At 47.3% G+C, this 20,000-nt stretch overlaps 1 protein-coding gene across 3 annotated transcripts in view; it reads left to right on the forward strand.

Annotated features, from left to right (window-relative positions):
- LOC138594432 (CSC1-like protein 2) overlaps window positions 1-18,325 on the forward strand; it is a 26,311-nt gene extending 7,986 nt beyond the window's left edge. Inside the window, exons 2-24 of one of the 3 annotated variants that reach the window (XM_069665508.1) lie at window positions 2,168-2,386; window positions 5,094-5,173; window positions 6,462-6,500; window positions 7,628-7,718; window positions 7,894-7,931; window positions 8,259-8,401; window positions 9,878-9,929; window positions 11,078-11,186; window positions 11,348-11,418; window positions 11,639-11,719; window positions 11,844-11,967; window positions 12,582-12,715; window positions 14,180-14,317; window positions 14,413-14,566; window positions 14,718-14,824; window positions 15,359-15,445; window positions 15,539-15,604; window positions 15,707-15,869; window positions 16,151-16,256; window positions 16,428-16,595; window positions 17,085-17,200; window positions 17,289-17,372; window positions 17,831-18,325. In XM_069665508.1, coding sequence (XP_069521609.1) covers window positions 2,195-2,386; window positions 5,094-5,173; window positions 6,462-6,500; window positions 7,628-7,718; window positions 7,894-7,931; window positions 8,259-8,401; window positions 9,878-9,929; window positions 11,078-11,186; window positions 11,348-11,418; window positions 11,639-11,719; window positions 11,844-11,967; window positions 12,582-12,715; window positions 14,180-14,317; window positions 14,413-14,566; window positions 14,718-14,824; window positions 15,359-15,445; window positions 15,539-15,604; window positions 15,707-15,869; window positions 16,151-16,256; window positions 16,428-16,595; window positions 17,085-17,200; window positions 17,289-17,372; window positions 17,831-18,031 — 2,544 coding nt within the window. In that variant the 5' untranslated portion in view covers window positions 2,168-2,194 and the 3' untranslated portion in view covers window positions 18,032-18,325. The remainder of the gene's footprint in view (window positions 1-2,167; window positions 2,387-5,093; window positions 5,174-6,461; window positions 6,501-7,627; window positions 7,719-7,893; window positions 7,932-8,258; window positions 8,402-9,877; window positions 9,930-11,077; window positions 11,187-11,347; window positions 11,419-11,638; window positions 11,720-11,843; window positions 11,968-12,581; window positions 12,716-14,179; window positions 14,318-14,412; window positions 14,567-14,717; window positions 14,825-15,358; window positions 15,446-15,538; window positions 15,605-15,706; window positions 15,870-16,150; window positions 16,257-16,427; window positions 16,596-17,084; window positions 17,201-17,288; window positions 17,373-17,830) is intronic. The other 2 variants (XM_069665506.1, XM_069665507.1) reach the window with 2 other exon arrangements.
- Window positions 18,326-20,000: the final 1,675 nt, after the last annotated feature.

The raw sequence follows: 20,000 nt of genomic DNA on the forward strand, positions 1-20,000 counted from the left end.
GTGTCCTGTACCACCGGTGAAGCTTCTTCCCAGTGCAGCTACAGACCAAGTCAAAGCCGATGTGACTTTGTGCTGGGTTACATGTACTCTTTTTCATTCTTTTAAAATGACTGAGTTACTCCTGTTTGCATCAGAACCAGTCCAACCAAACTCCATTCAAAAAACAGTCATTTTAAAGTAGTGTTCTTGTGCTCTCACAGACAGACCTGACAAAGCATGAGCTCAGACTTTTTACAAACCTTCATCATGACGTGGTTCTTTCAGCGTCCTTTAACCCGTTTGTTTTGGGTTCGTAGCGCTGTGGTAAGACGAGCTCGTGTTGGCATCATTCAGTGGCATCATCATGAACGTGCAGAAAAGCACTCAGGGAATCGTCATGTTTTCATGTGTTTTAAAGTCATCCAGTGATTGTAGTGTTTCATGCTAACAGGAGCAGCTAACAGCTCACTCACTGTTCATGCAGACCCACAGACTCAATGTGTTTTTTCATCTGTATAACCTTTTCCCCTCCCACTAAATACATAAACAAACAAACTGCGCTGACCGTAAAACTGGAGAACTAATTAATATTTTAACATCAAAGGAAACAAACATTTCACAGACTAACAGTAGCTAACAGCTAACTCCACAGCATCATTATTCTTCCTGCCTCAAAGCATTATGGGAACTGTTGTTTTCACAATTTAGAGCAAGATTATCAACAATACAGGAAATAAGAGAGAGTAACTTTATATTATTAATGCTGACATCAGAGCCTGAAGGCGTCATGTGCTGTACCTCCTGTAGATGTCCTGTAACACTGTGTGTACAAGCAGGAATAATAATGAATAATTCAGGGGCTCAGACGCGTCTCTTTGTTCTCCGTCTCTTCGCTTACAGACGTGATGTAACGATGACATCATCAGTCAACGCTCCGTCACGGCAGTTTTGTGACAAACGCTCGCTGAGGCGTAAAAACTGGGTCAGGCGCTATAGTCGAGGTTACCATGGCAACGGGAGCAGTAGGTCACAGAGGAGGAAGCTGTCTGCTGCTGCGGCTTAGGCATGCTGGGAAACGTATTCTACTCTGAGATATCTGTTGACTCTTAGCGATAACTCAATCAGTGATCGTCTCGGGTGCTTTCTTCAACTATGTTGGAGCCAAAAAAAATCCCAGAATGCACTGCTGTATTTTGTCTTTAGATGATATCAGAATCAATGTCAACAAATCAGCCTGAAGCAGTTTTATTACTTAATAAAGATCATCGTTTAATCAGACTGAGAGTCTGCAGCCGGCTGAAAGCTCTGTGAACCCCAAACACTGAGGAGATTTATTGACTTATTTTAAACCTGTTTTACACGTTTGCTCTCAATGACCCAAAAACAAAAACTGTGTGTGAGTGTCTCCAGTAGATGTGTTCATCCTGCAGCAGTGAAACAGGCTGTAATGGCTGTAACATAATTCTTGATGGGTCAAAGGTCATCCACTAAAAGTTCTTGTTGTTTCCACTGACAGGCTCAGATTGTTATTCTAAGTGTGTGACAACATGACAGAAAGGATCCCTACAGAGATAGACCTTTTTGTTACAGAGGAAGATGATTGTTTTAACCACACACAGACGTTACATCGCTCTCTGCACACACACCAGACTCCATTCAGAAAAACACTGATTTAAGCTCTCAGCACACAGGAGCTGCTGCTCTGCTGCTGCATTTATCAGTTTGTTTGTTTGTGTGATGATTTGACTTCAGTGTTTTTAATACTCAGTTCAGATCCAACACAATATTTGTGTAACACACAACAACACAAACTAACGGATGGAGGACGAGGTACATTAGAAAGAGCTCAGGTGTTTTTGAGTCTGGTGTCTTCTGAACTGTTTCACATCCTTTTGTTTTCCATGTCACAAAACAACCACTCACACAAAGTAAGACAGTAAAGAGAAAATCCAACAGTCGTCTGACTGATCAACCTGTCAAACCTTTGAACCCTGACCTGTGTGACACGTTTGATGTCCGTAAAGAGAGTGATTACGTTTGGCTTCACCTGAAGGGAGAAAAACAGTTTTTGTAACCAAAGTGGCCGACATGAGGAAGGTCAAACATCTGTTTATTCTGATGAGCTGTTTGATTCATGTCCTTTAATTTGAGGTAAAGGTTAAAGGTCACCTTCTGTTTCCTCCCTCAGGTTCTCTGCGAGGATGTGGCAGTGAGCATGCGCAGAGCGCTGATCGTTACCATGGTGATATATGGCGGCGGCCAGGCGTGCAGCGGGCCAGACAACTGCTCCACCCACAGCGGGTCCAAAGACTACTGCTACTCAGCCCGCATTCGCAGCACGGTGCTGCAGGGGCTGCCGTTCGGAGGGGTGCCCACCGTGCTCGCCCTCGACTTCATGTGCTTCCTGGTGAGTCACTGCACGCACTCAGTGCGACACAGCCGGTACGACTGTAGAGTTAGAAGACTAGCTCTGTGTTCAGCGCGGTCTGATTTAAGAAAATAACATTTAATACTTCTTTTATAAATCAGAAAGGATGACCATAATCCTCAGATTAATCTGTATCGTGCAGTGGTTAGCGCTGCAGCCTCACAGCTATCAGGTTCCCGGTTCGAGTCCCAGTTCAGACGTAGCGGGCCTTCCTGTGTGGAGTCTGCATGTTCTCCCCGTGCATGTGTGGGTTCCCTCCGGGTGCTCCGGCTTCCTCCCGCAGTCCAAAGACATGCTCGTTAGGTTCACTGGTGACTCTGACCGTAGGTGTGAATGTGAGCGTGAAAGGTTGTCTGTTTCTGTGTGTCAGCCCTGTGATTGATAGGTGACCTGCCCAGGTGTGACCCGCCCAGGTGTGACCCCGCCTCTCGGGCAATGACAGCTCTGGGATAGGCTCTGGGATAAGCAGTATAGATAATGGATGTTAATAAAACGATCAACAAACACATTGAATCCTCCTGTTCAGGTGATGCGTCAGGTAGAGACATTCTTTATTTTATCAGAGCATCAAACAAACTGAATATCACTACATGTAAATTCTTATTAAATGGTGTTGCCATAGAAACAGCTCCGAGGCATTGTATTGAAAGTGGTGTGAGCGCAGTGTAACAACACAAACAGGGTTTGAAATGATTCCTCATAGAGCATCCTGATGCACTGAGCTGCTGATGAACTGTGATCCCGCTGGGGGCAGAGAGCTGCTGTCAGCCGATACTCCAGCTATCAGGAGAGAGAGGACGTTTCTGTTGTCCAGCTGCAAAGCCTCAGTGCATGATGGGAAACACCTGACTCTCCCTGATCCAGGAGCTGAGTGGTTCAGATGTTGGATCAAAAAGGATTTTATGTGTGACGATGTTTATCGGAGTGACATGTTGATGATGACAACGTTACACATGAGCATAATTAATGTTACACGTGTTTATCTGATCACCTGCCTGTCTCTCTCTCTCTCTCTCTCTCTCTCTCTACCTCACATCTCTCTCTCTCTCTCTCTCTCTCTCTACCTCACATCTCTCTCTCTCTCTACCTCACATCTCTCTCTCTCTCTACCTCACATCTCTCTCTCTCTCTCTCTCTCTACCTCACATCTCTCTCTCTCTCTCTCTCTCTCTCTCTCTCTACCTCACATCTCTCTCTCTCTCTCTCTCTCTCTCTACCTCACATCTCTCTCTCTCTCTCTCTCTCTCTCTCTACCTCTCATCTCTCTCTCTCTCTCTCTCTCTCTACCTCACATCTCTCTCTCTCTCTACCTCACATCTCTCTCTCTCTCTCTCTCTCTCTCTACCTCACATCTCTCTCTCTCTCTCTCTCTCTCTACCTCACATCTCTCTCTCTCTCTCTCTCTCTCTCTACCTCACATCTCTCTCTCTCTCTCTCTCTCTCTACCTCACATCTCTCTCTCTCTCTACCTCACATCTCTCTCTCTCTCTCTCTCTCTACCTCACATCTCTCTCTCTCTTTACCTCACATCTCTCTCTCTCTCTCTCTCTCTACCTCACATCTCTCTCTCTCTACCTCACATCTCTCTCTCTCTCTACCTCACATCTCTCTCTCTCTCTCTCTCTCTCTACCTCACATCTCTCTCTCTCTCTACCTCACATCTCTCTCTCTCTCTCTCTCTCTCTACCTCACATCTCTCTCTCTCTCTCTCTCTCTCTACCTCACATCTCTCTCTCTCTCTACCTCACATCTCTCTCTCTCTCTCTCTCTCTACCTCACATCTCTCTCTCTCTCTCTCTCTCTCTACCTCACATCTCTCTCTCTCTCTACCTCACATCTCTCTCTCTCTCTCTCTCTCTACCTCACATCTCTCTCTCTCTCTCTCTCTCTACCTCACATCTCTCTCTCTCTCTACTTCACATCTCTCTCTCTCTCTCTCTACCTCACATCTCTCTCTCTCTCTCTCTCTCTCTACCTCACATCTCTCTCTCTCTCTCTCTCTCTACCTCACATCTCTCTCTCTCTCTCTCTCTCTACCTCACATCTCTCTCTCTCTCTCTCTCTCTACCTCACATCTCTCTCTCTCTCTCTCTCTCTACCTCACATCTCTCTCTCTCTCTCTCTCTCTACCTCACATCTCTCTCTCTCTCTACTTCACATCTCTCTCTCTCTCTCTCTACCTCACATCTCTCTCTCTCTCTCTCTCTCTCTACCTCACATCTCTCTCTCTCTCTCTCTCTCTACCTCACATCTCTCTCTCTCTCTCTCTCTCTACCTCACATCTCTCTCTCTCTCGTTATGATCATTGATTCATGACTTCAACAGTCCATCAGCTGATCAGCAGCTGTCCTCTCTGCAATGCATTGTGGGTCATCAGTGATGAGTCTGCAGATCAGTGCAGTGTGTAGTGTTAAATTAGGAAACAGGGTGCATTGTGGGAGCTGCTGAGTATGGACAGTCTGTGATGTTCACTGACTGTAGGAAAAATCAATACTGCAGCTTCATTGATCGCCCCACATCCCTCTCTGCTGCACAGGGAGACTCTTATTTTGGTAGTTTTCTCTTCTCTTCCTGTTATAAAGACGCTGCACTCCTCATGTGACATCACAGTGTCAGTGTTTTATTGTGTGTGTGACCTTTGACCTCTGACCTACAGTAACAGGAAGTCTTCCTCTCTCTTCTTCAGGTGCTGCTCTTCGTCTTCTCCATCCTGAGGAAGGTGGCGTGGGACTATGGCCGCCTGGCACTGGTCACCGACGCTGACAGGTAAACACACCTCTGATCAAAGGAAGAGTGATGTCATACAGGTGGGAGCCTTGAAATCACAGTCACACCTGTGTGTGTCAGAGTCTGATCTGTTTCCTTCCTCCAGCTTTTTTCTACATCGATCCTATAGAAGTCTATGAGAACATGCTCCTCCTCCTCTCCTGATGTATTCCCTCAGTAAACATGTTCCTAATGAGTTTATGGTCTCAGTCTCTAGTTTCAAGTCTTCTTCAACACAGCATGATGTTCAGTTAGTCACTGATGCTCCCATTGAGAGTCACACAGACCAGGAAAAGGGGCGGGGTTAGGGCGGGGCTACCTGTGATTGACAGGTCAGTGATCTATATCAAAGTTTTGGTTCGGCTGTTCTTTTTGTTAGCTATCATTTAGGGATGCACGATATTGGATTTTTTGCCGATATCCGATATGCCGATATTTCACAACTCATTTAGCCGATTACCGATATTTTTTTCCCGCACACCTAATTGCAGAGATCATCAACTCTCTTCTGTATTGGAATTAGCGTACAGTATAACGGTGATACTCTTGTCACATGTGTTACAACGGTCGGGGTGACGGGTCTTGAGATGGTTCATCAAGTTTGTAGTGTTGACAGACTTTGCCTTGGCAGCTCCTCGCATCACCGGAGCTGAGCAGTCATTGCAAAGAGCAGCTTTTCTGTCTTTTTCGGACACTTTGAAAAACTTTTGGCTTCTAACTCTCTCATGCTGCAGGTAGACACACGTGACGTCATCACGCTGCGCCGCGCAGGTCTTCTTCGCGCCGGGGACACTGCGCCGAGGTCGGGCATTTAATCAAGTATGCAGCAGCCCATTATTTTATCGGTTAATTATATCGGCGGATATCGGCGTGTTGTTTTTAAGCCAATATCCGCCGATACCGATAACGTGCCGATAATATCGTGCATCCCTACTATCATTAGCATACCAGTTACCTTGAATTACGGATTCACATTACTTACCAAACTAGCATTAGCTGGCCACTTAGCATTTGCTAACCCCTCTTTCCTCTTCAGCTCCACCCTCTTGTCTTAATATGGTCACTTCTGGCGTCAAAAACAAAGATGGCGACGGCTAAAAGGCCGAGTCCACTAACCAGTGTGTGACATCTCTTGTGACATCACGTTGGTTGGTCCGCAGATGTACAATCCTTTAACCTCTCCTCTTAATAAGGTTCTTCAGAACCTCTGACCTCATGACCTTTGACCCCTCAGGCGATGAAAGTGTAAACACAAAGCTTTGATTCTCTTTCTCTTTCCCTCCTGAAGACTGAAGAAACGTTTCAGCGACCTGGAGGAGCGGGAATAGTATGTTGCTGCTTCCTGTTTGTTCTGTCCTCCTCCTCCTCCTCCTCCTCCTCCTCCTCCTCCTCCTCCTCCTCCTCTTTCATTAACAGGGTTCTGCTCTCTGATTGGTGCACTAACACAACTTCTTCATTTCAGCTGTGTTTATTTGTGTGTTTCTGTATGGGGGGTTATAAGTGCGACATGGACGCCCATGTGTTGGTCTGAGGTTGTCACCTGTGGAGCGTCAGTAATGTGTAATAACTGCACAGTGTGATCTTAATCAACAAATGAGCGTCCGTCGTTCAGCAAACATTAGTTTAATGATCAAATTAGCCGCATGATTTGGCGTCTCTGTTGTCTGTATTTGAGCCTTTTTCTGCCTCTTGTCAGTAAAGACGAGTAAACAGTCACATTTAACAAGTTTTTACAGCAGGGTCTGAAGTGTTTCAGTGTGGCGCTAATCACCCCCCATACACCATGACTACTGACGTGATAATACGTGCGTGTGTGTGTGTGTGTGTGTGTGTGCGCAGTGTTTAAAGGGAGTCTCAGGGTGACTCTAATGTGGCTAATGTGCCGCTAACAGATGTGATGCTAACAGATGTGATGCTAACAGATGTGATGCTAACAGATGTGATGCTAACAGATGTGATGCTAACACTGCTCCACACTTCTCTTCGTTTTAACGTTAAATCAGCCGAAGACGAGACAGAGATAACTATGAGCCGGTCAAAAGGTAACGGGCTGTGTGTGTGTGTGTGTGTGTGTGTGTGTGTGTGTGTGTGTGTGTGTGTGTGTGTTGTAAACCCTTTGACGTGCTAGCTAGCTTGTTAGCTAACTCCACTCAAAAAACCCAAAACACTGTTAGCTAGCACGCTCACATCTGGAAGCAGCTGTCCTGTTTGTGGCAGCTTTCCAGATCAGAGTTCAGATTGTGAACGTTAAACTCAGAGACGTTGTTTTTGTTTGTAAGTCAGCTGTTTCCTGTCGCAGCGTCACTTCCTGCTGCTGGATGGAAAGTATTCCACTTCCTGTTAGCTCGTCAGTGATAAGTCCTGTGCTCAGATTCTAAGAGGTCACAATGTGGTTAGAGTGGCTACATGCTAACTGCTAACAGTCAGCTGACTGCCTCCTGTTTGTCTCCACAGCGTTGCCTCGGCGATGCACTCGGAGACGCCTGACCGCTACGAACGGCTGACCTCCGTCTCCAGCTCGGTCGACTTTGAACAGAGAGACAACGTAAGCACTCCTTCATCGTCCTTCCTCCACCTCCTCCTCCTCCTCCTCCTCCTACTCCAATTCATCACTGCATCGTGTGTGTGTGCATGCGTGTGCGTGTGTGCGTGTGTGCGTGCGTGCGTGTGTGTGTGTGTGTAGTAATGAGTGTATAAAAGCTGTGTGTTTGTCTCTGCAGGGTTTCTGCTCGTGGCTGACGGCCATCTTTAGAATAAAGTGAGTATCAAACACTCTGACGTGTCCAAACTGACACGTGTCAAATGTCACTTCTTCTTCTTTGTGTTGAGCAGAACAGTACAAACAGCCTGTTTGTGATTAGCGCCCCCCTGAGGTGATGGAGAGAATACTACATCGTTTTAAACAGAGAAACACTGAAGTTAAACTCTTAACAAGTTTCTGTTTGGACTCTGTCATCTGACCCTCCTCCTCTTCCACTTTCTCCTCCTCCTCCCCTTCCACTTCCACTTTCTCCTCCCCTTCCTCCTCCTCTTCCTCTTCCACTATGTCCTCCTCCTCCTCCTCCACTTCCTCCTCCTCCTGCAGGGATGAAGAGATCAGGGAAAAGTGTGGTGAGGATGCCGTTCACTATCTGTCCTTCCAGCGTCACATCATCGGGCTGCTGGTGGTCGTCGGCGTCCTCTCGGTCGGCATCGTCCTGCCCGTTAACTTCTCTGGCGACCTGCTGGGTGAGAACGACATCACAGAAACACCGACAGACAGAGGATCCAAACTTTATTTAACACACACAGAATTTAGAGGCACATAGCACTTTACCAGAGTCTTTCTGTATCTTTTAGTTGTACACTGTGACCCCTAGTGGGGTCCCAATCCTCAGGTTGGAAAACCTCTTATCTGAAGCACAGCGCCTCCTGCTGATTGGTTTGTTTGAGCTTTGTCATTCTTCTCTGCTACTGCTATCCACAGGGAATGTTTCAGCTTCAGACTGAACGTATTAGCCTGCTGCTACATTAGCTGCCCTTTGCTAACCACAAACAGATTACATGATGGTGCTGACGTAGAGCTACTCTGAGGCTAGCTAATGCTCGAGTTTAGACTAATAAACACATTCTGACTGTAAACAGAAACATCTCTGAGAAAAGGTAGAATGAGAAACACTGAGGAAACACCCGAGCTGACTGTAAGCCCCTGTCACAGATTTAAGCTAGCTGCATTAGCCTGTAGCTAGCTAGTTTCTAATGCTGACTTTGCTGATTTGTTTCCAGGTTATCGCTCAGCTGTTTGCGTTCTCTGACTCTTCTCTCACAGTGGTGTAAATGTCTGATGTTGTCCATGTGTTAGACTGTGTTCACTCTGTAGTTATACCTGCTCAGAGGTAATCTATCGATGTTGATCTATCGAAAACGTGTGAACAAGTTTACAGCCTGAAGTCTGCTCACTCTCACAGTGTTCTCACCTTGTTTCTGGTTTTAGTCAGAATCATTAGTAAAGATGCTTTCCTAAACCAAGGAGCGCCCGGACCTCCTTCTAAAGAAGGTAACAGTGGGATCAGAGCTGTAGGCCGTCTGCAGGCCTGCACCACTGTGGGTCTGTAGGTGTGTTTGCTGTCTGATGGTAGACGTGGTCTTAGCTGAACCTGGACTCCTGTCAGGTAGTTCACCTTGTAGCAGCAGTGATGTCAGAAGTACTCACTTCTTGTTCTTCAGGAGACTTCAAACATTCAAAATGTTGCTGGAGTCAAAGTAGAAACGTTGTTACGTCAAAGTGTCCTCAAAGTACCAAAAGTCCTCTTTAAACAGGCCGATACACATTAGTATTAGCACACATTAGCATGGTACATATGCATTCAAGTGTTTATCAGCTGGTCGAGCTGGAGCTCATCTTAATGACTTTATATGCTGCAGGGATGTTTGTAAGTTTATCCAGGGATCAATAAAGTTTAATTTCATTTTATTTATTTAACACATCATCATGATTACGTGTCTGCAGCTCTCAGATACATGCAGGAAGAAGTGCTCAGATTACATGTGCACTGAAGAATCAGCACTGAGTGTTGTCACTGTGTGGAGAAGTCTAGATCATTATTAGCCTTAGCATGTTAGCATTCCAGCCTGTTGACTTCTTCACAGTACAGGTGAAATAAAAACATTTGAAGTATGTTACACAAACACAGAACGTCTGACTTCTGCTGCTTTTTATTCCAGAAAACAACGCATACAGCTTCGGACGCACCACGATAGCCAACCTGAAGTCAGGGTGAGTCCATGATGAGTTCATCTCATCGATCATGTCATGAAGGGAGGCTGAAGTCAGGAGTGGTGACCGTCAGCTAGCCTTGCCTATTCACTATATTTAAACCTGGATCCATATTTCTACAGCTGCCTCAATCTGAAAGGTTCTTTGTGATAGCGTGTGATACAAACATCATGTTGGATCTAAACCCAAACTCACACAACAACACAAATAATCTAACAGATGGAGGCAGCATCAGACCAGTAACTCCTAGTTAAAGGTTAAATCAGTGTTTTTCTGAATGGAGTCTGGTGTGTGTGCAGAGAGCGATGTAACGTCTGTGTGTGGTTAAAACAATCATCTTCCTCTGTAACAAAAAGGTCTATCTCTGTAGGGATCCTTTCTGTCATGTTGTCACACACTTAGAATAACAATCTGAGCCTGTCAGTGGAAACAACAAGAACTTTTAGTGGACGACCTTTGACCCATCAAGGATTATGTTGCAGCCGTTACAGCCTGTTTCACTGCTGCAGGATGAACACATCTACTGGAGACATTCACACACTTTCTGTTCCTGTTAAACATTTGGAGCCAAACATATGAAATAAAAATAAGTTTAAAAATAACAGAATGCTCATCATTAAAGGAGGACAAGATCAGGCAGTTTCTCTTGTCCACTACCTGGAAATGTGTCTTGAAAAGATGTTGCAGAACTTTGCAGAACTTACAGCAGCAGGTCCAGGAGGTTTGGCCTAGCTTAGCACAAAGACTGGAAGCGGGGGGAAACTGTTAGCATAGCTTAGCACGAAGACTGGAAGCGTGGGGAAACTGTTAGCATAGCTTGACACAAAGACTGCAAGTGGGGGGAAACTGTTAGCCTAGCTTAGCACAAAGACATGAAGTGGGGGGGGAACTGTTAGCCTAGTTTAGCACAAAGACTTGAAGTGGGGGGGAACTGTTAGCCTAGCTTAGCACAAATAATGGAAGCGGGGGGGAAACTGTTAGCCTAGCTTAGCACAAAGACTGGAAGCGGGGGGGAAACTGTTAGCCTAGCTTAGCACAAAGACTTGAAGTGGGGGGGAAACTGTTAGCCTAGCTTAGCACAAAGACTTGAAGTGGGGGGGAACTGTTAGCCCCGCTTGGATCTTGATTTGAGATGTCCTTGTGTCCAGGACGAACCTGCTGTGGCTCCACACTTCGTTTGCCTTCATGTATCTGCTCCTGACCGTCTACAGCATGAGGAGACACACGTCCAAGATGCACTATAAGGAAGACGACCTGGTGGGAACACACACACACACACACACGCACACACACACACACACACACACACACAAACACACACACACACAATGAAACACATTAATTTTGAACCACATACAGGAAGTGTTGTGTTTTTTTATCTGCTGTTTGGTTCTTAATCCCAGTTTTGTGTCTTGCAGGTGAAGCGCACATTATTCATTAACGGCATCTCTAAGTACGCAGAGGAGACTCAGATCAAGCAGCACTTTGAGTGAGTTCTTCTGCCTCATTAAAGGGTCCTGATCTTTAAACACTGAAATGAGGTGTTCAGATGAAACACAGGTTCGGTGTTTCAGTGTGTGTCTGCGTCTGTGTTCAGACCTGACTGACGTTTTCTTTCATCAAACGTGATGAAATGTTGAAATGAGGTTTTCTAACTCAAACTCACACAGGCTGTTTCTGAGGCTGCTGTTGTTGTTGTTTTTCTTCAGGCAGGCGTACGAGAACTGCACGGTGCTGGAGGCTCGGATCTGCTACAACGTGGCCAAACTGATGTCTCTGAACGCCGAGAGGTGAGACACACAGAGCCCAGTGCATGCTGGAATATATATATATATATATATATATGAGTATACAGTTTCTTTTAGCTGAATTAGCCTCACCTGCTGTGGATGTGTGTGTGCGCATGTGTGTCAGGAAGAAGACGGAGCGCAGTAAGAAGTTCTTCACTGACCTGATGGCGAAGGAACACGTTCCCACCATGATCAACCCCAAACCCTGCGGACATCTGTGCTGCTGCGCCATCACTGGCTGCGAGGAGGTGAAGCTAACGCTAACGCTCTGTTCACATATGCGCATTCACAGCCGCTTCTCGTTAGCCGTTAAGCTAGCAGGCATAGTTATAATAAATCAGCTGTGAGTGATTATCAGAATCAAGTTCATTGCTGAGTAGGTTCACTACTTTGACTTGGTGTTTAGCTGCAGAACAAAAAACACAGACGGAGAATAAAGATCAAACAAAGCAGTTTAACAGCAGCACTCCTGCTGTCAGTGAACTTCAGCAGAATAAGATTAAAGATATAAGAAAGCAATATAATACAGAATATTACAGCAGGTGTAATTAATGAGCTGTGTAGGTGTGAAGGTTTGTGCAGGATGATGTAGTGCAAATGTTTAACAGTGTAAAATTAAAAACAGTGTAAACAGACAGTGTGTAGTCCAACTGTCCGTTTATGTAGCCACAGCATTAACCAGCACCAGGATGAGGTGCTGGCTAAGGCTAACAGGCTAACTGTAGTGTCGCACAAATGATAAAACATGTCATGGGCTAAATAAGAAAATAATTTGGGGTACAATTTGATCAGGTCTGATCTGTGTGTTGTTGTGAGGGTTAGCATGTTAGCAGTAATGTCGCTGTTCACCTTTGACCTGCAGGAGGAGGCGGTCAGCTTCTACACCAAGAGGGAGGCTAAGCTGAAGGAGGAGTACAGGAAGGAGAAGGAGAAGGTCCACACCAAACCTCTGGGGATGGCCTTCGTCACCTTCCAGAACGAGGCCATGACCGCAATGTAGGACACAACACAACCCCGCCCATTCATCTATCCCCGCCCCATTTATCTAACCCCGCCCATTCATCTAACCCCGCCCATTCATCTATCCCCGCCCCATTTATCTAACCCCGCCCATTCATCTATCCCCGCCCCATTTATCTAACCCCGCCCATTCATCTAACCCCGCCCATTCATCTATCCCCGCCCCATTTATCTAACCCCGCCCATTCATCTAACCCCGCCCATTCATCTATCCCCGCCCCATTTATCTATCCCCGCCCATTCATCTAACCCCGCCCATTCATCTATCCCCGCCAATTTATCTAACCCCGCCCATTCATCTATCCCCGCCCCATTCATCTATCCCCGCCCCATTCATCTAACCCCGCCCATTCATCTAACCCCGCCCATTCATCTATCCCCGCCCCATTTATCTAACCCCGCCCATTCATCTATCCCCGCCCCATTTATCTAACCCCGCCCATTCATCTAACCCCGCCCCATTCATCTAACCCCGTCCATTCATCTAACCCCGCCGCATTCATCTAACCCCGCCCATTCATCTAACCCCGCCCCCTTCATCTAACCCCGCCCCCTTCATCTATCCCCGCCCCATTTATCTAACCCCGCCCCATTCATCTAACCCCACCCCATTCATCTAACCCCGCCCCATTCATCTAACCCCGCCCCATTCATCTATCCCCGCCCCATTTATCTAACCCCGCCCCATTCATCTAACCCCACCCCATTCATCTAACCCCGCCCCATTCATCTAACCCCGCCCATTCATCTAACCCCGCCCCATTTATCTAATCCCGCCCATTCATCTAACCCCGCCCCATTCATCTAACCCCACCCCATTCATCTAACCCCGCCCCCTTCATCTATCCCCGCCCCATTTATCTAACCCCGCCCCATTCATCTAACCCCGCCCCATTCATCTAACCCCGCCCCATTCATCTAACCCCGCCCATTCATCTAACCCCGCCCCATTTATCTAACCCCGCCCATTCATCTAACCCCGCCCATTCATCTATCCCCGCCCCATTTATCTAACCCCGCCCATTCATCTATCCCCGCCCCATTTATCTATCCACGCCCATTCATCTAACCCCGCCGCATTCATCTAACCCCGCTGCATTCATCTAACCCCGCCCATTAATCTAACCCCACCCCATTCATCTAACCCCGTCCCATTCTTCTAACCCCGCCCATTAATCTATCCCCGCCCCATTTATCTAACCCCGCCCATTCATCTAACCCCGCCCCATTCATCTAACCCCACCCCATTCTTCTAACCCCGCCCACCAAGCGTCTGAAAAGACAAAAGAGAATTTTACATGAAATCTTTTTTACATTTCTATTTTAATGTTTGATTGGAGTTAAATCTGATTCATTCTTGTTGTAGTCTCTGGTGTAGAATACATTTATACTTCTCTGACCCCGCCCTCTCTCTCTGGCCCCGCCTCTCTGCTTTCACAGTATTCTGAAGGACTTTAACGCCTGTCAGGTTCAGGGCTGTCGGTGTCGTCAGGAGCCTCGGTCCTCTCAGTTCAGCGAGTCTCTTCATGTTCACAACTGGAGCGTTTCGTATGCACCTGACCCGCAGAACGTCCGCTGGTACGTCCATAAGCTCCACCCACCTGAGACCACCACATACACCAAACAAACACACCCAGCACCCTCACCTGATGTGTCCCGGTTTCTTCCCGCAGGGAGCACCTGTCACTGGGCGGGATCTCCTGGTGGATCCGCTGTTTCATCATTAACTGCATCCTCTTCATCCTGCTCTTCTTCCTCACCACGCCCGCCATCATCATCTCCACCATGGACAAGTTCAACGTCACCAAGCCCGTCGAGTATCTCAACGTAAGAGACGCTGACAGCTGTGTGTCCCACTGAGCAGATCTTCAGGAGTGATGGGGAACGTTTGAAATGATCGGATGTTTTCTGACTCTCTGCTGCTGTTTGTTTGTGTGTTTGTTGTTGTGTTTGTTGTTGTGTTTGTTGTTGTGTACAGAACCCCATCGTCACTCAGTTCTTCCCCACTCTGCTGCTCTGGGCTTTCTCCGCTCTGCTGCCAACTATCGTCTACTACTCGGCCTTCTTCGAAGCTCACTGGACCAGGTAACCCCGCTGCTACACAGAACAACAGAATCAGTACTGCAATACAGAACCAGAACTACAACATGATTCGACCCTTGATTCGACCCTTGATTTGACCCTTGATTTGATCCTTGATTTGACCTTGGTTTCACCTTGGTTTAGCCCCTATTTAACTCTGGTTTAGCCCTGATGAGCCTGACCCTTGACTTGCCCTCGGTTTACCCTGATTTCATCCTGGTTATCCCGGTCCTGGTTATGGTTTCCCTCTGGTTTCAAATTGACCTTGATTTCACCCAATTTCAACCCACTTTGACCCTTGTTATACCCTGGTTTCACCTTGCTTTGACCCCTATTTGACCATGGTCTTAGCTTGCTTTCACCTTGATTTAACCCTTATTTAACCCCTGGTTTGACCTGTTTTGACCCTTGATTTAAGCCAGATTTTACCTTGGTTTCACCTTGATTTGACCCCTATTTGACCCTTGATTTAAGCCTGATTTTACCTTGGTTTCACCTTGACTTGACCCCGGTTTGACCTCTTGAGTTTGTTTGTAGGTCTGGTGAAAACAGGACGACGATGCACAAATGCTACACCTTCCTGATCTTCATGGTTTTGTTGCTGCCGTCTCTGGGACTCAGCAGGTAATAAAACTGTTTGCTGGAAGAATCCATGCCTGAATGACCTTTGACCTTTCAGTCCTCACTCACACCTCACTGATCTGTGTTTTTTTCCAGTCTGGATGTTTTCTTCCGCTGGCTCTTTGATAAGAAGTTTCTGGATGACGCCACAGTCAGATTTGAGTAAGTTACTGTTGACATGATACCATGTTGTGTGTTGTTCACTCTTTGACTGTTCGTCATCAGTCGTAGGATTTTCTAATGGTGGCTCTGCGTCCTCTTCAGGTGCGTCTTCCTGCCGGATAACGGAGCGTTCTTCGTCAACTACGTCATCGCCTCTGCGTTCATCGGTAACGCCATGGACCTGCTGAGGATCCCCGGTCTGCTCATGTACATGATCCGCCTGTGCCTCGCTCGCTCCGCCGCCGACCGTCGTAACGTCAAGAGGGTGAGGACAAACTGTGACCAGCAGGACAGACGCTGACGGGGATTAGTTTGATAAAGTAACAGGACTTACCACCTGTACTGAGGACGACACAGAGGAGGAGCCAGTGTGTTATTGTAGAGGCCTCAGAGACACACAGGACACATAGTCTGTTATTGTCTCCATGTGCAGCCTAGACGAAGAAGCTCCATCCATCAGTTGAGTTTGTGTGATGAGTGCCTCGGCCTCCTGGGGGCGCTGCTGTGTCTCTGACCTGTACTAACTGTTGTCTCTGCTCTCTGCAGCATCAGGCCTACGAGTTTCAGTTCGGAGCGGCGTACGCCTGGATGATGAACGTCTTCACCGTGGTGATGGCGTACAGCATCACCTGCCCCATCATCGTCCCCTTCGGTCAGTCTCAACTACACAAAATCCCATAATGCACTGCTCTGTCTACACTTGTAGTACAGCATCAGTTCGTTGTTTTAGTGTGACTGTGATATGAGCACAGTCAGCACCCGTCACACAGCCGACCAAACACGTGATCATTACTGACTCTCCAGCTCACCTGTCCCCCTGCAGGTCTCATGTACATGCTGCTGAAACACCTGGTGGACAGGTACAACATGTACTACGCCTACCTGCCCTCCAAACTGGACAAGAAGATCCACTCGGGAGCCGTCACACAGGTGGTGGCAGCACCCATCCTCTGCCTCTTCTGGCTGCTCTTCTTCTCCACTGTACGCACAGGTAAGCCCCGCCCCCTGCTGGCCAAACCAAAGAACCACCATCCAGAAAGACCAGATCAAATCCAAAGTTTAAATCAAATTCTCAAACTCTGAAAAATAAGTCCCAAAGCCTGCAGTTCCTCTGGTGTCCACTTGAGGCTGCCTCCAGCAGTGAGTCAGTCCCCATAGAGCCCCATGTTAAACTTTACAGCAGAAATAAACATGTTTACAGCCTGGTACAAAAAACAGTTTGGGTCTCTATAGCTCATTTCTCTCTTCATGACAACTGTACGGGGAGAATCTTTATACAGCTCACCTGTTTACATTATATTAAGGCTTAAAGTGATGCAGCATTAGGGGCGTGGCCTCTTTGAGTGACAGGTGTACGGGGAGAATCTTTATAGAACTCACCTGTTAAACTCATATAAACATGCATTACAGGACAACTTCAATGTTTGTGTAGTTGTTGTTGCTGAAAGCTAGCTAATGCTAACTGCTAATTTGCCTGCAGGGTTTGAGACGCCGACCTCCATGTTCACTCTGGTGGTTCTGATCGTCACCATCGTGGTCTGTTTATCTCACGTCTGCTTCGGGCACTTCAAGTACCTCAGTGCTCACAACTACAAGGTACAACATGCTAACTGCTTCATGAGAGGTTCAGTGTGACACATAAACGTTGTTTTGTTCAGTGTCTCACTCCGTGTCTCTGCTTCAGATCGACACCAAGGAGACCGACGTGGACACCATCGAGAACGGACGTCCAGCTCGCCCCTCGTCTTCCCCCACCACCAAATCTCAGGTGAGTGAATGTATCCTGTTCTCTTATTAGCGTGCTACAAACTAGCTGTTCTAGTTGAGTTCATTAGCTTTCCTGTTCGTCCTGACGTCATTCTGGTTCTGGTGCTTGTGTTGAGCTTTCTGACAGAGCAGCAGTAGTTCTTGAGTTCATTAGCTTACTAAAAAACTAGCTTTGGTTCTTTTCTTTGCTGACAGATACACACTGTCCTTTGGTTTATTGGCTCTCTAAATAAGTTCCCCTGATTGCTTGTTTTATTAGCCGGCTAACACTTCCTGTTCTCGAGTCAGGAGCCAAACCCTGAGCTTTCCACTAACTCGTCATAAACGAGTCGATGGCGCTGATGTTTGGTTCTTTTGCTACATTTTCTGTGGAAGTCAGAATAAAGAAGTTCTGCGGTGTGAAACCCGTCCTGGTTCTGATGCTAACGTGCTAACCTGTGTGTTGTGTGGTGGTTCCAGCAGCAGCAGCAGCAGCAGCAGCAGATGTACATCGCCCAGGTGCTGCAGGACCCAAACTCAGACGAGCCGGGGGGCGGCAGCGGCGAGGAGGACCGAGGGTCGTCCCAGGACGAGGAGATGCTGAACGGAGGGAACAGCATCAACGAGGCGGATTTTCAGTCAGGGGAGGACAGTCTGATAGCCAACGAGGTCCACCAGTAGCAGGGGGTGGGGCTAGAGGGAGAGGGCGGAGCTTAAGGGTCTTTGCTCATGCAACAGTAAAAAAAAAGCTGACTGGAGAATCACTACACGTACAAACACACATACAGATAGTCTGACACGGTTAGCTCCTCCCCCTCCCAGCTCGAAGACTTGACCCTGACCTTCGACGCCGGCGCCGGGTCGCCACAACCAGTCCTGCACGCCTGTGGACACTTGATGGACAGACTGTCTCCACAGGAAATCACTGTACATAACCACAGAGCCAAAAGTTTTTCTCTTGTTTGTTTTCTCGGGGTGGGGGGCGGGGTTTAAAAATTCGTGCCTGGGCTGGATTTCGTTCGTTCGCACTCGTGTCTTGACTCCTCATAGGTTACCGGGACTCGACCTGTCGAGGGGTCAAAGCTGACCCTGTTTATTTCTCGGCCTGGTGGACGACTTGAAACGAACACCCGTCGCCGCCGTCCTCCAACATCAGAGTGCTGAATATCTCGCCAACCGCCAGCTCTCGTAGTGTTAGACGCCTCGCTTACGCAGACGCATCGCAGACTCTTCCCTGTTTGCCGGTTTCTTTTTCTGTTTCGTGGAACCTGTGAGTCGTGGATGTTCGGGTTTGTTCAACACATCACCTGGAAGTTTTGGATTTCTTTGACCTGCCAAGCTTTCGCTGCATGTTGTTCAAAGTTCTGTCTGGATTAATGACGTCGCCTCCTTCGGATGAAGTCATCTATGGCAGGACTGCAGTGGCCAATGACATGGCCAGATTCCCACCCTGATCTCAGCAGCACATCCTCCGACCTGCAGGATCAGCTTCCTGCTTCGGTTGGACCGTCCCTACGAACTGGACTCAACACGACTTCTTTTTGATTTCACCTGAACTACCTTAAATCAAGAGAACGGCGTGTTAGTGTCTGTGTCGGTTAGCAATCAAACTCTTTCATTCATGGACACTTTGTGCGACGCTCGGACGCTTCAGCAGCAGCGGGAATCCAGTCGTTTGAGTCGGGTAGACGCAGAAGAGCAGCGCTTTTTGTCCGGGCGGTCTAACCTCATCGCCTGAAGCTGTCAGGATTCTCAAGGGAAATGTTTCTGTGTGTGTGTGTGTGTGTGTGTGTGTGTGTGTGTGTGTGTGTGTGTGTGTGTCCTGTAGCTTATCGTACATCAGCCAGCATCATGAAGGGTGCAACAACATCACCTGGTAACCCAGACGCCCCAGCGAGGCACCCTGCCAACGAGCTGCAGTGCTCCTCGAAGCGTCCGCTGTAGAGTTTCTGCACTGAGATGATTTTTTTTCACTTTGGTTTAAAAAAAGAGACTGAATCGTGTTTGAGCTTCACGTCGTCAACGACAACAACAGTCTGATTCCACTAGAGACAGGTCCAGGGGGTGTTTAGCCTAGCTTAGCACAAAGACTGGAAGCAGAGGGAAACTGCTAGCCTAGCTCCATGCATCTTCTAATGTGTGTTTGTTGTTGCAGCATATTAAAATTAAAAGGTTAATTGTCTTTAGCTGCAAGGCTCTAATGGGAGCCCTACCCTGTTGCATTATGGGAAATGGAGTCTCCCCTTAATGGACATGTAAGGTCAGAATATCTCTGCTCAGATTTGAACCGTTCCTTGTTTCATCTCTTTGAAGCACCCAAACAAACTCCGACCCTTGACCCTGACTGACCTTTTATACATGTTTTCAAATGTGGGTCACGATATTTTGGCTCTGATCTGACCCTAGTGGGAAATTTATGAAGTACACAGAAATGACACACTAGTACAGCAGCACTTATTATTGGCTGAAACAGAAACAGGAAGCGAGTCAGAGCGGCGACGTGACGACGACGACACGGACTCAGGTGTTTGTTTCCCTGAAATCTAAACTAATGTTTACATCAGTTTTTGTTGTTTTCTTTTTCTCATGTTCTGCAGACTGTGTGTGTGTGTGTGTGTGTGTGTGTGTGTGTGTGTGTGTGTGTGTGTGT

The sequence above is a fragment of the Semicossyphus pulcher genome, unplaced genomic scaffold (assembly GCF_022749685.1).
Source record: "Semicossyphus pulcher isolate SPU_LCO1_2020_fin unplaced genomic scaffold, fSemPul1.0.p SCAF_17, whole genome shotgun sequence".
NCBI classification, from domain to species: Eukaryota; Metazoa; Chordata; class Actinopteri; order Labriformes; family Labridae; genus Semicossyphus; species Semicossyphus pulcher.